Genomic DNA, 19,125 nt, shown 5'->3' on the forward strand with positions numbered 1-19,125 from the left:
AAGTCTGTGAAGTGAGTGATATTCTTGTTGAACACATATAAATTTTTACAGCTAGGAAGAATTTGATACTTGGACCTCAAATAATAATATTTAACATTTAATGAGTGCCTACTATATATGTTCCAGGTCTGGTTAGGCACTTTATATACCCTATCTCATATTAAATATTAATATTAACTAATTTATTACTAATTTAAATGTTATTAAAGTATTATCCCTATTTTACTGTGGAGAATCCAAGGTATGGGGAAGTGAAGGGACTTGCCGCAAGACACACATCAAGCCAGATCTGCCTGGTTCTAGAATTCATGATTTGTGGCAGAGGTTTGTTGAAAATCCAGGCCCTTTAGAATCTATAGTCCATTTGTGCTCTGTGTATTCAGTCAGACTTGATTTTAAACATGGGTCAAGAATTAGCAATAATGTGTCCTTTGGCAAGTCAATTAATCTCTTAACATTAATTTCTTCGTTTGTAAAATGGGGACAATAATAAACAGCAGTCAGTGTTGAGAGGTTTCAGTATGGTTACACACACAGTAGGTCCTCCAATAAATGATAGTGTCTCTCTCTGCCACCTTTCGGCAACCATTACTCTTTCTCCCACCCCTACACTCTATGTTCTCTCAGCAGAGCTTCTTTTATTTCTTTATTTTTGGCATTGGGTTAGAGGGCTGGGATCTCTCTCTGTTTTGAGATTGACAAAGCCATTCCGGGATTAGAGTAAAGAGAAGAAAATGCCCAGCAACAAGTATTCCTGAAGTGTCCAGACTGCACTCATGAAACTTTGCTTATATAATTGAATTAAATTAGTCTCTCAGAGGTATTTCAGCAGACTCCCTGCACATGGTGACAAGTGGCAGACTTCAGTGGTGATTCAGAGATTAAGGACTTCATCGGGGAACAGAAGTAGGCCAGTGAGGGCAAACAACAGGCAGACAACTAGACTGGGTCATAGTGGTGAGAACACTCAGTAGACCGTGTCTGTAAAGTAGTTGGGAGGAGAGGTAGAGCCATGAGCACACTGAAGAATCGGGGAAGCCTTCTAAAGTGTGATGGTTTAGTTGTGGCTAGAGGTGGCTAAGAGAAAAGAATAAGCAAGGAATTTCGTCAGGCCTGGTGAATTAGGGATGGGTTCGCCTCTGCATAATCAATTTCCCCTTGTGTCCCACACCTCACTCCTCTTCCTCCATGCTCCATATTAACCACTGTCATTTGATTTGAAGAGCAATTTAAATGGGCCTCACAAAGCTGTATGTTAGAAGATTGACAAAGCCGGTCTCAAATGGAAGCGAACTTCAATGAGTGATTTGGGTGTACTCTAGCAGGGTCTGGCTCATAGAAACAGAGTTCTAGAAATGAATTTCTTTTAGCTGGAAGGATGTAGGTCTTCATGAAGTAAGATTTGTACGCAAAACTCAAGGAGAGGAATAATTCACTAGTATCTTTTAGAAATCAATAGTGAACATTTTCATACCCAACTTAGTGATATATAAATGAGAACAACATTTTGGAGGGCATTTGATAATATGTGTCCAAGTTCTTCATTGTATATACGCTTTCACCCCATAATTTCACGTTTAAAAAATTTTCCTAAGAAAATATTCAAAAGTACAGGTTAAATACCTTTTATACTAGCAAAAAATTGGCAACAACCTAAATGTCCCACAGTAGGAGATTGCCTAAATAAATTATGGTATAATCCATATAGATAATAACTATATACGGTTTTAAAATCACATTTTAGATAAATATTATTTAAGTGAAGAAATTCTTATTATTAAAAAATCACAGGTCAAAAATACTGTGTATGGAATGACAACAACTTTGACAGTAAACCTAATGCATGGATAAAAACCTAGAAGAATATACACCAACATTTTAATAGTGGAGTTATGGATGTTTTAAAATAATTTCTAAAATACATTTATCTGCATAAACATAAATGGAAAAAAGAAATAATCTTTTTTCAAATAGCAACATATAAAAGAAAGTTTCTAACAGGTTATTTAAGAGGCAAAGTATCTAGTAATAATATTTGTTATGTATATGTATATATATACATTTATACATATACATTTTAATCATTTGTTTTTACTAGTAGTTTCTTTTAAGTATGCTAGGTTTGTTAAAGATATTAGTTTTTGTTTTCTCCAAAGTTGTGTTCCTTTATCTTTTCAGTCCTCAAATAGAGATTTTGAATGTTATTTTGCAAAGAGTATTAAGTGGTTGTTTAGTTGAAATGGAGGAAGATGTAACTCATGACCATTTTTCCTTTCCCGTCAACCTCAGCTTTTATCATACAATTTCCTTTTACCACTTTGGTCAAGAGGAGGGGCAGAACATTTTGAGTTGTAGTACCACTCAGAGACAATTCATTTCTGCCTTCGTCTTGCAGCCTCTCACGCACCCAAGGGATCCAGGATTGGAAAAGCCAAGTTCTCCCATCTTGTTTTTGGGTCAGCTTCCTCCACTTGCATCACTGCATGACACAGACACAGGTAACATCTGCTCTCATTCCTCCAGATCTTTGTACCTGATTATGCTATTAGTCCTACTTATAAAGGAAATATCCTAGAAATATGGCATTTTGTTACAGATGACTTGGCATGAACATGAGATTGATGGGGAAGCATTTTCTCTTGATTTCTTTAGGGCTGCATTAACTCGGAAGGATGTGAAAACCGTAGTTCAGCATTCACGAAAAGTTATTTTCTTTTTTTCAAGATGCTACGATTTTTGTGTTACCTAAATGAAGAGGGATTTGGGGGCTTAATTACTTTTTATTTGGGTCTAATGATTTACATATTATCTATCATTCTTAAATGGTTCTGTAATAGAAAAACTCCTTTTCCTTAGGAAATTAGAGAAAATGTGCATAATTAAGTTTAGAAAATTTTATAAATTAAAAAGTTTTAAAAGAATATAGTTACATGTGTAATTTGTTTTCTATATGTCTTCTTTTGTAGATATCATCTTTTCATACTGATTAATATATGCAGCAAGGTAAATTTTAAATATTTACTGTTTAAAAATTTTTTCGATATTAATATTTTTAATAGATTGAATTCTTTATGGATATTAACTAATTACTGCCCACTGACAAATTTATTTTCACATAGGCTTCTCTGCCAACATCATACACTAGAAGATTATTTCTAAATTTTAATATGTTTGAGTCATTTGGGATTAAAAATACAAGTGTCTAGGCTCCAACCTAAGCGATTTTTATTCAGCAACTCTTGCGTGGGGCACTAGAATCTGGAGTCCTAACCAGTCTGCAATGTTAACCCTCAATAATTCTTTCGCAGATGGTGTGTGGGATACACTTTGGGAAACACTCTGGTAGAGTCATGTAGTTGAAAAGAATGCAAGAAGTTTTTAAATTTATATGTAGGTCTGAACCTGTATATTGTTGTTTTAAGTCAAAATATTTATATTTTTTCGGAATTTCAAAAATACAATTTTTGTTTTTTGAATTGATAGTTTTAAAAGTGTCTCAGTAATTTGGGATGGTACCAATTTTAACATGCTTAACATTTGTATATGTATGTTGAACAATTTGAGCTATATTGGCTGGGTGAATAGGACTCAGCCTATTCAATCTACTGGTAGATTTTTACAAAATTCTTTCCGTATTTTCTAATAATTATGGCAGTAATCACAAGGCGTATAAGTGACTTTATCAGAGATATTTCAAACTTTTCCATTTCTTACAGACATCAATCTCAGTCTATGTGTTTTACACACTTAAAGGAGTTAATAAACATACACGCATATACATACAAATAGACACACATGCCTCTTATTCCTGGTATGTTCCTATAGACTGACATTTTAATTTCTCTTTAGACAGAAAACATCCTGTTGCAAAGTTTTAATGCATAACATATTTCTCTTCTTACTCTAGACATGAGCAATCAGGAAGTGATTTATTCCTCCTTGAGGGTTCTTCAGTCTCCTTCAGAGTCACAAAATAGGTCAAGGCCTGGTGCTACTCAAAGACATGGGAAAACTGATGACAAAGGTATATGTTTTAAGCATCTAGATTCACCTGTCTCTAATGGATTGTCAAACTTCAGACTTTTAAAAAAAGTGTTCCTATCTGTATTTCAGGTTCTCAGATGGTAATATGAAATCATAATTGTGTAGACTAGTAGAACAAGTCTTTTTTCTTTTAAGTTTGTGATAATGGAGAAATTAGTGAATTCTTTTAAATTTGAGATGGTAATAGAATGTTTTCATCCAAATTTGTTTAAGAGGAATTCGTGAGGCCTTTAAAATAAAGCACAGCCTAGAGTCTCAAGAAAAGATTGCATCTTCTGGAGAAATAAAAGTCTTAGAAATGAGAAATGAAAAATATGCATTAGATACAATACTTTTTTCTAGAAAAAAAGTATTTTAGATGTCTTAAATATTTACCAAACCTTGATGGCAATGAAGAAGCAAAAATATTCAAATCAAAAGGAGCATTCTGATTTTACTATTCTCTCTGTCTCCCCTCAAATATTGTCACAAAACGCTAAACTGAGAATAACTGTCACTTGTTTAATTTAGTGACAGAGATACAACTTTTAGATACTGAGGACTGCAAAAGCAGGAGGATCAATATAGTATTAACTAAAGAAAAATAGAATTCATGAAAAAGAAAGGGGAGCTGATTTCTGGAAACTCACTTAAGGTTGAACCCCAATCACTTTTGCAGCTTTAGAATATCCACTATTGGCTACAAACTTCTCAAGAATATTGACTGCTTGGGCCTTCCTCTTCATGATTAATCCAGATCACAGGAAGGAGTATACATGTCAGGGTGGATTTTCATAAATGTGTATTGTGTCTACTGCCATCTGTGTTTTTGTCAGGGATGTACTTCAAAATCCTATAGGACTGTTCTTGTGTGTAGGATTTCTACAATGGGTGTATGTCTGTCAGAAATCTGAAACTTTAAAAGTTTAATTACGAGATCACAAATTTAAATCCATTTGTATGATATATTTTTGTAAAATTTTTAGAGAAGATTGTCTTTTTGTTCCAAATGGTGTCCTAGGTTAAGGTTAGTAGCAGGCGAGGCTCTATTCCTAATGATTATTTTATTTGTTCTTTATTTAAAGAGTTTTCAGTGCACTGGCGTCTCATTGTAGTGATTCTTGGGATCCTCTGTTTACTTCTTTTGGTGACAGCCACAGTGTTGGGGACAAAGTGTGAGTAACTGAAATATCTCCTTCAAGTCTGAGTGACAGCAAGAACCACTAATTGTGCAGATATTAACCATGCTCCTACAATTGTGCCTTGGCTGTATTTGGGGAATACCTAAGGTGGCTCTTTTTTAGTGATTTTTCCTCAGACACATCACAATGTCATTTTCATTTTATGTACCTATCACAATGACTGTATATGTAATGAGCTGTCTCATTCTGTATAATACACGGTAACAATCCTTCTGATAAAGAGTTAGTAATATTCTGCCTTCCGAGTCTAGATCGTTGTAAATTTTAGATAGACATTCTTTAAGAAACAACTATTCAGGGCCGGCCCTGTGGCTTAGCCGTTAAGTGCGCGCGCTCTGCTGCTGGCGGCCCGGGTTCGGATCTCGGGCGCGCACCGACGCACCGCTTCTCCGGTCAAGCTGAGGCCGCGTCCCATATACAGCAACCAGAAGGATGTGCAGCTATGACATACAACTATCTACTGGGGCTTTGGGGGAAATAAAAAAAAAATTAAAAAAAAAAAGAAACAACTATTCAAAAGAAATTATGACATTCTCTTGATTTTTCTTAAGTATACAATGAAGAAATGGTTTAGTAAAAAGAGTGATTTTATACATGGATGTTAGATGATCTTGAATTCAACCTTTATCTTTTATTTGAATTCCTTGACATCTTTAGCGAAAATCACTAATATGACACACTCAGATAAAATTACGTATTTGGATCTTCCTCTCTTTTCTCCTATGGATATTTCATCTACTCCGATAATAATGGTGCCATTTCTTCATGTTGTTAGTGCAGATTTTCATACTCAGAAGATGTGTTGCTAAATGTTCATTGATTGATTTTCACTTTGGTGCCTATTTGTGAACAATGTGCTGTTAAAAAGAAACTAAAGTGAATGGGAAGGTGTTACCATTATAATTTTATCCAGATACCTTATTTTATTTATTCTATGCTTAAGTTGCTAATAGTGAGAAATTTGATGTTTCTATTTCTGTGGTCATTTTATTGAGGTGTTACTTTCTAAATGTCAAATTATTAATTAATATAATGATATGGATTGGTTATCAAAGTGAGACTTTTTCCCTTGTATTAAATTTCAACATTTAAGCATTGTGAATTCTTTTTTGTATTATATCTATGTTATTATTTTAGTTTTACAGTGTATTCGAGAAAAACACCAACAGGAGGAAATTCTACGAAATCTCCGTCAAAATTGCCACAATATACAAAATGACGCCTACTTAAAGGAGCAGCTTTTGAATAAGACTTTAGAATATGACATTCTCGAAAATGAAACCCTTCAGCAGAAAAAGAAACTGGACTCACTCTTTATAGAAAAGAAGAGATGTCATAGAAAACAGGAGAGCTTTTCAAAGTCTCTGCAAAATACAGGTATTTTGGATACAGGAGGAAATCTTGAATGAAAGGTTGCATGTCTTTTCTATATTTTTTCCCCTTCAAGAAATTTTGAGGCCAGGCCGGCCCGTGGCTTAGCGGTTAGGTGCGCGCGCTCCGCTGCTGGCGGACCGGGTTCGGATCCGGGCGCCCACGGATGCACCGCTTGTCCGGCCATGCTGAAGCGCGTCCCACGTACAGCAACTAGAAGGATGTGCAACTATGACATACAACTATCTACTGGGGCTTTGGGGGAAAAATAAATAAAGAAAGAAAGAAACTTTGAGGCCTAACAAACAGCCTTATGATATATGCTAGTGATCTACGTCTACTGGACAACTTTAAATTGTGCTTGTTAGAAGGAGTATGGGTATCTAGGTTTACTGGTTTCAAATATGGGATTAAGACCCCAGAATTCATGTTTGGATTAGTAGAGCCCTATGTTTCCAGAAACTCAATGGTGGTTCATGCATTCCTACTGATTCCAGAAGGTGAAATAGTATGTCACCTCCCCTGAAAATCTGTGCCATTTTGGAACTCTGGGCAAATTAGACACTCCAACTTTGTTACTGGTGTGAAATATGGAGGCTATCAGTAAAAATATACTTAGGCTACAATGGGCACAAGGACTTTTATTTGGATGCTGTTGTAAAGATAACTCTGTGTGTGTGTGTGTGTGTGTGTGTGTGTGTTTCCATTCTGCCTTGACTTCAGGTATTTGGTCTATTTGTGATCAATATATATTCCCTGCAGCACATCTGCAAGATTCACCATAGTGTTGATGCTTGTGCAACTCTTTGTGATGATACCATTAAAAACTTCCAAGAGATAAGATATTAAATCTCATACAATAAACTCTGTTATCAGGCATAACAATGAAATGAATTGACCTGGTTAATCAACTACTAAATATTTGTTTAGGATTTAGAGTTTGCAAAGAGATTTTTCATAGATAATGTCGTTTGGGTAAGTTGGTTAGTAGAAATTCACTGTCTCTATTACTAGAGGATCAATAATAGTTTAAAAATTGTGGTATACTGTAAAATACATGAGGAGAAAAAAATCCAAAGAATAATGTTTATTTTATTTAGAAGGCTTTCCAGAATCTTTTTTTTGAATTTTATTTTATTATGTTTTAAAACAGCTTTATTGAGGTATTATTATTATGCAAATAACTGCACATATTTAATGTATGCAATTTGACGCGCTTGGCCTTGCATATATTGTGAAACCATTCACAATATGGGCAATAGACATATCCATCACCTTCAAAACGTTCCTCATGTTCATTTCATTTTTTGTACGTGGTTAGAACACTTAACACGAGATCTATGCTTTTAACAAGTTTTTAAGTGCACAATTCAGTATTGTTAACTGTAGGCACTATGTTGTACAATGGATCGCTAGAACTTATTCATCTTGTATAACTGAAACTATGTACCCATTGAACAACAACTCCTCATTCTCCCGCCCCCACCCCACCCCAGTCCTGGCAACCACCATTCTACTTTCTGTTTCTCTGAGTTTGACTCTGCTTTACATCTCATGTAAGTGGAATCATGCAGTATTTGTCTTTCTGTGATTGGCTTATTTCACTTAGCATAATGTCCTCAAGCTTTATCTATGCTGTCGAATATGCCAGGATTTCCTACTTTTTAAGCCTGAATAATATTCCATTGTATGTGTATGTCACATTTTCTTTATCCATTCATCCATTGGTGGACATTTGGGTAGCTTCCATATCTTGGATATGGTGAATAATGCTGCAATGAATATGGGAGTCCCGATATCTCTTGGCCTTCCGGAATATTGATGAACCTCATATTATCATTCTTGATAGCTATTAAGAGTATTTATAGAGGACTGATAAATATATTGCTCTGCTTAACAGAATACCAGATGACAGAAGTTTAATATTTCACCTTGTATGTTGTAGGCAAACTCTATGAAGACCACTGGTCCTGTTGTGGAGGAAAGTGTTATTATTTTACCACTGAACAAAAAGACTGGAAGGGATGTAAACAGACTTGCCAAAGTTGCAGTTTATCTCTTTTGAAGATAGGTGATAAATATGAACAGGTATCATGGATTGTTATATTCACTTTTGTTCTCTTGCACTCTGTGTGCCATTCTTGGACTCAAGATATTGAGGACAGGAGGGAGTCCAGAAAGAGGGACCTTCAGTTATTCTTTGTGTTGTGTCACTTGAGTGGGCAAAAATTGTATAGTTAAGAGTCTTCCGGGAGACCCCTGCCTGCTAATAGGCATATGATCTTGTTACTAAACATTCAGTACATATTATCTATCCTGATGACCGTTATTATTTCTAAAATAGAAACCCCCTTGAAGGTACAGTTTGGGTCTTTGCAATCTTCTCCCTCTCTAAGGAGTCTGCAGGAGACCTTGCTTACGGAGAAGTATGCTTTGCCTTCAATGAAGTACTTAACTCTTTGGTAAATTGCAGCCTGAAACCAGCAATTATTTCTCCCTATAAAGTGGCAACTAAGAACCCGGAGGCAATATAGTCTAGTAGTTACTGTTAGAAATACTGGAGCCAGACTGCCTGGGGTAAAATCCAGTTCTGCCACTTACTGGCTGGGTGACCTTGGGTAAATTACTTAACCTCTCTGGGCCCCAGTTTTCCTATTTGCAAAATGGAGGTAATAATGAGGAACATAAAAGAGATAACAGTTTTACAAGTTAGCCTCTTGGTGATTTTCATTGCATCTGCAGGTAACATTTACTTGATCAGTTTTCTTATATATTACATCAAGGTGTACTTCTTTTGAAAAGAATTGCAAAAATAGAAAATACAGTGACAATAATATTAAAATTATGTTTTTAATTTATTACTAATAAAAACTATCAACATACACAAAATGTGTTTTTATAGGGAAATGTTTGTAAAGATCAGCCTGAAACCTTTATTTATTATTTAGGAAAACAATACAAAATTTATATGCTAATCTAATAGATGTTTTAAATCACAACATAAAATAATTTATGATATCAAGTAATAAAGTAACTTTTTATGTTTGTTTCAGTAAAACACAGTTAAATTTAAACCTATATTTTAAATACTTTCAGTCATTTAATCAGACATTATGTAATATGTCACTTTAATATATTACTTTATTAGACAGTAAATATTTCCGAATACTGCCCGTTTTCCCTTCACCTCTTCCAACTACTGAACTACAGCCAGGCTTTCTCTTATGAGACTGAAGGCTCTCAGGCACATCTCCCCAGATACACTTGTCATTTTAATAAATTTATTTTGAAGGTTCCTTTTTTCACTTAAGAATATGTACTGATCATTTCTCTACATCCTTAAGTGTTTTTCAGGAGCATGATTTTGAGTGGTTTCATAAAGGTCATAAATTATTTAACACATATCCTATTGTTAGATATTTAGACTTTAAATTTTTCCATGTTTTAAATAATCTATGAGACTGGCAGCCATTTTTAACATAAATAAATAATCCTTGAGGAAATTACTTTGCAAAATGAAAATGCAGGGATTGAGGGGAGAGAAGGTTTTCTAGAAGGAGGGATGAAGGAGGATGTAGCAGAGTAGTGGCCTTAGAAAGAGTTGGGCCATTTACCTATCACTTTCATTCATCTGACAGGTGGGAATTTAGTCACACGATAAGTTTTGTTTCATTTATAGACCTTCATCCAAGCCCAGACTCATCCTGATTACTACTGGATTGGATTATCATATAATGAGAAGGAAAGTAAATGGAAATGGATTGACAATGACACAAGTTCTGGAATGTAAGTCTCTGGAATGCATTCAAACTCTAATATTGGTGTTGGGGTTGGAAGGATTCCATCTAAAAGGAATATTCTCTTATTTTGCACAGCTTAACTCATTTTCAAGTAGCCATCACTGGTAAGAATAAGTAGAATGATTAAGAAAGTGTTTTAGGAAGCATACTTAAAAAGGAAGAGATGCATCATACAGAGTTATTAATAATAGTAAAATTATGATGCTAAAAACATGCTCAGAAGTATGTGTTATGAGGTGCACAAAATAAAACAAAATCATAACGTAAAGTGATATGAAGTGATTAGACCCTCCTGACTTAGACAGTGATCTCTCCCACAACCTCAGATGAATATTTTGAGTATGCCAAGAACTCATTTGAAACTCCTTTACATTATTAGTTTATATTATTTATAAATATAAATATATGTGAGTAAACACACACACACACACACACACACACACAACTGCACTATGGCTCCTCTATTTTGAAGTGCAATATTTTGTAAACTCTTGCGTTTACATTTAGATAAAATCTACTGTTAAACTGTTCAATGATTTTTTTTAAAAGTCTGAACTACGTATTATATTATTTACTTCTAGATATTTTGTTTATGTTTATAAATCTTTCTGGTTACTCATTTTTTCAAGCTGTCTTTTATTTCCTGAAATATACTAAACGTTCTTATTTTATATTTGGTATCTGATAACTCTTATATTTGAAGTTTTGTGGGTCTACTCTATTGTTTCTGCTGGTGTTTGGTCATGATGCCATTTTCTTTGTAGGGTTGAATGATTTTTTTTTTCTTCTTTTGGAGCTGCTGTGTAAGTTATTCAACTTGCTGAGATGAAGGTGGCTCCTCAAGAAAGAATTTGCTTTTGTTGGATGCCTTGGGGCACTATGAATCAGGGCCACTTTTTTATTATTATATTTTCTATTGAGGTCATAACAGTTTACAACAGTGTGCAATTTCAATTGTATAGTATTATTTATCTGTCACCATATATATGTGCCCCTTTACCCCTTATGCCCACGGGCAACCCCCTTCCCCTCTGGTAACCACCACTCTGTTCTCTTTGTCCATGTATTTGTTTATCTTCCACATATGAATGAAATTATATGGTGTTTGTCTTTCTCTGTCTGGCTTGTTTCACTTAACATAATACCCTCAAAGTCCATCCGTGTTGTCACAAATGGTGCGGTTTTTTGTTTGTTTTTCCTGAAGAAGATTAGCCCTCGTTAACTTCTGTTGCCAATCCTCTTCTTTTTCGCTGAGGAAGATTGGCCCTGGGCTAACATCTGCGCCCATCTTCCTCTGCTTTATTTGGGATGCCGCCACAGCATGACTTGATAAGCAGTGCATAGGTTTGCACGGGGAATCAGAACCTGTGAACCCCAGGCCGCTGAAGCGGAGCACGTGAACTTAACCACTATGCCACCACGCCACCCCCACGATTTTGTATTTTTTAATGACTGAGTAGTATTCCATTGTGTATATATACCACATCTTCTTTATCCTTTCATCAGTCAATGGGCACTTGGGTTGCTTCCATGTCTTGGCTACAGTGAATAATGCTGCAATGAACATAGGGGTGCATAAGTCTCTTTGAATTGTTGATTTCAAGTTCTTCGGATAGATATGTTATCAAATGGGATAACTGGGTTGTATGGTATTTCCATTTTTAATTTTTTGAGAAATCTCCATACTGTTTTCCGTAGCAGCTGTACCAGTTTGCATTCCCACCAGCAGTGTATGTGAGTTCCCTCTTCTCCACATCCTATCCAACATTTGCTCTTTTTTGTCTGGGTGATTATAGCCATTCTAACAGGTGTAAGGTGATATCTCAATGTCATTTTGATTTGCATTTCTCTGATGATTAGCGATGTTCAATGTCTTTTCATGTGCTTATTGGCAATCTGTATATCTCCTTGGGAAAATGTCTGTTCATATCCTCTGTCCATTTTTTGATTGTGTTTTTTTTTTTTTGTTGAGTTGTGTGAATTCTTTATAAATTTTTGAGATTAACTCCTTGTCAGATATATGATTTGCAAATATTTTCTCCCAGCTGGTGGGCTGTATTTTCACTTTGTCCCTGGTTTCCTTTGCCTTGCAGAAGCTCTTTAGTCTGTGGAAGTCACATTTGTTTATTCTTTCTTTTGTTGCCCTTGTCTGTGTAGACATGGGATTTGAAAAGATTCTTCTAAGACTGATGACAAGGCCTGTACTGCTTATATTTTCTCTAAGAGTTTTATAGTTTCACATCTTACCTTCAAGTCTTTAATCCATTTTGAGTTAATTTTTGTGTACGGCAAAAGATAAAGGTCCACTTTCATTCTTTTGCTTGTGGCTGTCCAGTTTTCCAAACACCATTTATTGAAGAGACATTCCTTTCTCCGTTGTATGTTCTTGGCTTCTCTCTTTAAGATTAGCTGTCCTTAGGTGTGTGGGCTTTCAATTTCTGGGCTTTCGATTCTGTTCCATTGACCTGTGTGTCTATTTTTGTTCCAGTACCATGCTGTTTTGATTACTATACCTTTGTAGTATATTTTTAATTCAGGGATTGTGATGCCTCCAGCTTTGTCCTTTTTTCTCAGGATTGCTTTAGATTTTTGGGGTATTTTTTTGCCCCATATGAATTTTAGGATTCTTTTTTTTTTTTTTTTTTTTTTTTTTTTTAGATTTTATTTATTCAGCTTTTTCACCCCAAAGCCCCAGTAGATAGTTGTATGTCATAGGTTCACATCCTTCTAGTTGCTGTATGCGGGACTCGGCCTCGCGTTGGACGGAGAAGTGGTGCCTCCGGGCGCTCCCGGGATCCAAACCCGGGCCGCCAGCATCAGAGCGCGCGCACTCAACCGCTAAGCCACAGAGCCGGCCCGAATTTTAGGATTCTTGGTTCTATTTCTGTAAAGACTGTCTTGGGATTCTAAGTGGGATTGCATTGATTCTTTAGATTACTTTAGGTAGTGTGGACATTTTAACTATATGTTTATTCTTCCAATCTATGAGCATGGAATATCTTTCCATGTCTTTATGTCATCATCGATTTCTTTCAATAATGTCTTATAGTGATATTTATTCCTTATTTTCTTAATGTGATGTACCACATTGATTGATTTGTAGATGTTGAACCATCCCTGCATCCCTGATATAAATCCCACTTGATTGTGGTATATGATCCTTTTAATGTATTTCTGTATATGACTTGCCAGTATTTTTTTGAGGATTTTTGCATCTATGTTCATCAGTGATATTGCCCTGTAATTTTCCTTCTTTCTGATTTTGTTGTCTGGCTTTGGGATCAGGATGATGTTGGACTTGTAAAATGTGTTGGGAAGTGTTCCAACCTCTTCAATTTTTTAGAATAGTTTGAGAATGATAGGTAGTATATCTTCTTTGAATGTTTGGTGAAATTCATCAGAGAAGCCATCTGCTCCTGGACTTTTATATTTTGAGAGGTTTTTGATTACTGTTTCAGTCTCTTTACTTGTGATTGGTCTATTCAGATTCTCCATTTCTTCTTGATTCAGTTATGGGAGGTTGTATGAGTCTACAAATCTATCCATTTCTTCTAGGTTTTCCAGTCTGTGATCATATAGTTTTTCCTGGTATTCTCTTATAATCCTTTGTATTTCTGCGGTATTTGTTTTAATTTCAACTCTTTCACTTCTAATTTTATTTATTTGAATCTTCTTTCTTTTTTTCTTAGTGAGTCCAGCTAAGGATTTGTCAATTATATTTATCTTCTCCAAGAACCAGCTGTTAGTTTCATTGATCCCTTCTACTGTTTTTTTCATTTCAATTTTCTTTATTTCTGCTCTAATTTTGATCATTTCCCTCATTCTGTTGACTTTAGGCTTTATTTTTCTTCTTTTTCCCATTCTGCTGGTTGTAGTTTAATACTGCTTAGTTGAGATTTTTCTTGCTTGTTATGGTGGGCTTGTATTGCTACGAATTTCCCTCTTAGGACCACTTTTGCTGCATTCCATATGAGTTGGTATGCTGTGGTTTCTTGTTCATTTGTCTCCAGATATTTTTTCCTTTATCTTTTGATTTCTTCAATGATGCATTGGTTTTTCAGTAGCATGTTTTTTAGTCTCCATATATTTGTCACTTTTCCAGATTTTTTCTTGTAGTTGATTTCTAGTTTCCTACCATTATGGTCAGAAAAGATGCTTGATGTGATTTCATTCTTCTTATTTATTGAGGCTTGCCTTGTTTCCCAACATACAGTCTATCTTTGAGAATGTTCATGTGCACTTGAAAAGAATGTGTATTTTGCTGTTTTTGGATGGAGTGTTCGATATACATATATTAAGTCCATCCAATCTAGTTTTTCATTTAATTCTGCTATTTCCTTATTGACTTTCTGTCTGGTTGATCTATCCATTAATGTAAGTGGGGTGTAAGGTCCCCTACTATGGTTATGTTCCTATTAATGTCTGTTTTTAAATGTGTTAATAGTTGCTTTATGTACTTTGTTGCTTCTGTGTCAGGTGCATATATATTTATAAGTCTATTGTTCTCTTGGAGGAGTGTCCCTAGGTTGCTGCAGTTGGAGGAGGGAGAGGATATCCCGTTACCTCCTTCCACTGCTTCCTGGAGGGTTCAGCACCTCCACCTTCAGGTGTATGGCTGCGTGGATCTCTCAGACATCTATTGTGTTGTGTGAATGTCCTCTGTGGATTTATGTGTGTCCTTCTCATTGTATCGTAGAGAGAAGAGTCTAAGGGAAGAGCCCACTCTGCCATGATGCTGACATCACCCAGTTTCCAGGACTACTTTTACTTCTAAATATGGGCCCTGCAAGTAGGGTAGTTTAGGGCTGCAAACCTACAAATGATGTCATGCAGGAAATTACCTTAATGTGACCATAGCCTGTAACTACACTTTCAGGCAAACAATCTCAGAGGTCACTGAACAGAAAGGTTCATTGCCCAAATAAATATACTTAAATTGCACAGTTAATTAAACCAATTTAAAACACATCACATTATTCCAGGGCAAAGAAATGGGATAGCTCTCACACTTGGATAGGATGGGACAGGTTGTCACACTTAGGATGAGGTGCAAGTGGGTGAAAAGATCACCTGAATCTTGGGTTAGGCAATCTTCATATGGCCTGCCTCTCTCTGCTGCATAACCCTTTCCTGATGATGGTGTGGTTTCTAGCACCAGACTTGAGGTTTGAGTAAAGGGGCCCAACAGACTGAAGGTTCTTGTGCCCAGCATAAACATTTTCTCTATTGGGGAGATGCAGGAGCATGTAAAACTGACCATAGCTGAAGTTTTCCAATTAATCTTGTGAGCAGCTATGGATTTTATTTGAGTTTCTTAGACAGAGGGCCAGAATGAGTGTCACCAATGGGTGGAGAACTTGAGACCTCATGAATGTTGAGTATCTATGTGCATCATGTATATTTGGAGTATTATATTTAGTGTCTACTTTCTTCTTTCTTCCTTTCCTATGTTTAGCACACATATGCTCTATTTTCTGTGTCTATACCTAACATGTCTCATAGGTTACTAACTTACTTATCCATACTTAATACATCTTATGTGTTCTGCCTATAGCTTACAAGTTACTTAGTTTCATTTATCTTCCTTGTTTGTTTCTCTTCATTCCTATAGCAGATTTGAATATTCTTAAATAGTACAGCATATGAAAATTATATGAGAGATGGTTTATGGTTTTGAATCCTTAGGTGGGATTATTCTTTTACTCTTCTGCTTAAGTGCAAGGTTCAAAGACAGTTCTTCAGTGGTTTATACTGAGGATATATCCCTTTGAGGTCATAACTTTTTGTAGCTTGACTTCTATTTAGAAACTTGGATGGCGTTCATTATTCAGCCTACTACATCAATTAAGGGAAAAACTGACTTCAGAGCTTCAATTACCCTTCTGGGGTCCCACCCTTACTTAACTCTCAGCCTGAGTATGAATTCGTTTCTTGCCAGTTCATAAATTTGTTCAAGCAGGTTTAAATTTTTTTTATTCGTCATTTTACTGTTTCAACACTAAAATAGTTCTGGTACATAATCCATCACTTTGCTCAAGCAGAAGTCCTGCTTTTAGATATTTTTCAATTGATTGTCATGTAATAACAATCATGTGGTAGGGAAGGAAAAGAAATCTAACAAATAAAGACATCAATTAAACAGCCCCATCTTTTGGTATATTCCAATTCTACTTTTTCTCTTTAAGGTATATGCACGTGAGACCTGGTTATCTCTGTCACAGAAATTCAGTTCTTCTCCTTTTTAATCTCTCACTTTTACCTTAAAAAATTAGCATAAGAAAGCACGTTTGCTATATATCATGATCCCATAGCAATATTGCATGGTAATTTTGCCTTCTGACTAAAAATTTCCAGTGTGGAATAAAATGGAATATTATGGGTGTGATCAAGGGGCTGTTATTCTAGTTAAAGACTAAGAGCAAAAGAAAATCTTTTAGTGATGAAGTCATGATTAACATTACCATATTCCAGATCTTTAGGCAACACACTTAAAAAGATGATTTATGTTATTGTAAGGTTAGAATTCAACAGATGACCATATATTTTTTCTTTTCTACAGTAATTTGACAATAATGAGTTTGCGTCCTGGGAGAGAAGAATGTGTGTTTTTAACCTCAACAAGGATAGACAATACTGATTGCTCTAAAACCTATAATTGTATATGTGAGAAGAGAATTGATTGTGTTTCCACTGCCTGCTTCAAGTAGACACAGAAGAAAAGGTGAAATGGAATTTTGTCCTTTATGTCTGTTTTTTTCCTGTGATAATTTGTGATTATTTACAAATTAATGTTTTTGACAGTAAGACTTATTCCATTGTGGAAAAAGAGATGAGTTGGAAGAGGAAGAAAATGTTCTTTTGGGCTATGATTTAAGAGATCAGATGCCGGCTGTCTTCCTGGGGAAGAGGGGAAGATTTTGTCTTTGGAAATCAGTTATCCCTCTCTTTAATGGCCCAGAGAAAGTCTCTCTTTCTCTTTCCTTGAACTACCTACAGAGCCAATTAAAAAACTCTGGATCTGTTCCTTACCCATAGGGTAAATCATTTCCATAGCCTTATGCTTGAGGAGGTAGCACAATTAAGAACTAAGAAATAGTTATCCTGCCCATCTCCCATGTAGATGCTTACCTCTCATTTAATTTATTTTTTACTTTGCTATGATTTCAAACTTATTGAATAGTTGAAACAATAGTACCAGGAACTCTCATATAACCTTTACCCATAGTTGCCATTTGTTTATATTTCGCTCTAGCTGCGCTTTACAGTTCTCTCTCTCTCTCCATACCGATCCACTTGATAATAAACTGGGGGCATTTGTCCCTTTGTCTAAATATTTTACAAGAACAAGAACTTTGTCTTGTATAACCATAGTACAATTATCAAAATCAGGATATTTAGCAGTTCTACAGTACTATAATTTCATCTATAATCCGTATTCAAGTTTTGTCAACTGTCTGGACAAGGTCATTTATAGGTGATTTTCCTCCATGTTCAGGATCATGCAATACATTTAGTTGTGATATCACTTTAGTCTCCTTTAATCTGGAACACTTCTTCAGGATTTCTTTGTCTTCCTTCTCTTGACATTGTAAAAATCAACTTTACTGAGTCATACTTTCATATAATAAAATGCATCTATTCTAAATCATGAGATCAATGGGTTTTTAACAAATGTATACACCTCTCAAATACCATCAAATCAAGACAGAACATTTTCATCACCTCCAAAAGTTCTTTTCTGCCCCGCCCCACCCACCTGGCCCCAGGCAACCAGTGATATGCTTTCTGTCACTATAAATAAATTTTCCCTATTATAGATTTTCATACATCATGTGCTCTTTTGTATCTGACTTCTTTTTGCTCAGCATGTTTTCGAAATTAATTCATGTTCTTTTGTGTATCATTAGTTCATTCTTTTTATTACTAAGTAGTATTCCATTGTAGGGATATACCACAATTTGTTCATCTGCCTACAGACATTTGATGTGTTTCCAATTTTTGGCTATTATGAATAAACTTACCATGAATATTTATGCGCCAGTCTCTGTGTGGACATGTGTTTTCATTTCTTTTTATTAAATACCTAGGAATTTGATTGTTGAATCTTATGGTAAGTGCATGTTTAATTTTATAAGAAACTTCTAGTTTGTTTTCCAATGTGGTTGCATCATTTTATTTTCCCAGTAGCAACATATGAGACTTTAGTTGCTTTATATCATTGACAAGACTTAGTATTGTCAGTCTTTTTAATTTTAACCATTATGGTGGGTGTGTAATGGTATCTCATTGTGGTTTTTAATTTGCATTTCCCTGAAGACTAATGACATTGAGCACCTTTTCACGTGTTTATTGGCCATTTGTATAACTTTTTTTGTGAAATGTCTGTCCAATCTTTTGCCCATTGAATTGTCTGTTCTCTCTTTTTTAAAATTGGGTTTGTATGTCTTATTATTTGGTTGTAAGAGTTCTTTATATAACTTGGATACAAATCCCTTGTTGGATATATGTATTGCAAATACTTTCTCCCAGTCTATGTCTTCCCTTTTCATTTTCCTAATGATGTCTTTCAAGAAGCAGAAGTTTTAAAATTTTGATGAAGTGTGATTTATAATTTTTTCCTTTTTTTTGCACTTTTTATGTCCTATCTAAGAAATCTTTACCTATATCAAGATCACAGAGATTTTTCCTCTATGTTTGCTTCTAGAAGTTTTATAGTTTTAACGTATATG

General features: G+C 35.2%; 1 protein-coding gene across 1 annotated transcript; it reads left to right on the top strand.

Annotated features, from left to right (window-relative positions):
• Positions 1-2,392: 2,392 nt before the first annotated feature.
• On the top strand, positions 2,393-18,308 carry LOC147914806 (T-cell surface glycoprotein YE1/48-like). The gene is made up of 8 exons (XM_087441982.1): positions 2,393-2,498; positions 2,967-3,003; positions 3,908-4,024; positions 5,109-5,198; positions 6,363-6,602; positions 8,542-8,684; positions 10,276-10,382; positions 16,956-18,308. The coding sequence occupies exons 2-8, from the start codon at positions 2,994-2,996 to the stop codon at positions 17,101-17,103; spliced, it is 855 nt and encodes a 284-aa protein (XP_087298108.1). The 5' UTR covers positions 2,393-2,498; positions 2,967-2,993; the 3' UTR covers positions 17,104-18,308.
• Positions 18,309-19,125: the final 817 nt, after the last annotated feature.

The sequence above is a fragment of the Ceratotherium simum genome, chromosome 17 (assembly GCF_057802395.1).
Source record: "Ceratotherium simum simum isolate JZ-2026a chromosome 17, ASM5780239v1, whole genome shotgun sequence".
Classification (NCBI taxonomy): domain Eukaryota; kingdom Metazoa; phylum Chordata; class Mammalia; order Perissodactyla; family Rhinocerotidae; genus Ceratotherium; species Ceratotherium simum.

What these genes read in the sequence shown, in the direction of transcription:
- LOC147914806 (XM_087441982.1), top strand. An exon ending in CACAGTGTTGGGGACAAAGT is followed by an intron (nt 5,199 to 6,362) that starts GTGAGTAACTGA and finishes TTATTATTTTAG; the next exon opens with TTTTACAGTGTATTCGAGAA. An exon ending in AAAGTCTCTGCAAAATACAG is followed by an intron (nt 6,603 to 8,541) that starts GTATTTTGGATA and finishes TGTATGTTGTAG; the next exon opens with GCAAACTCTATGAAGACCAC.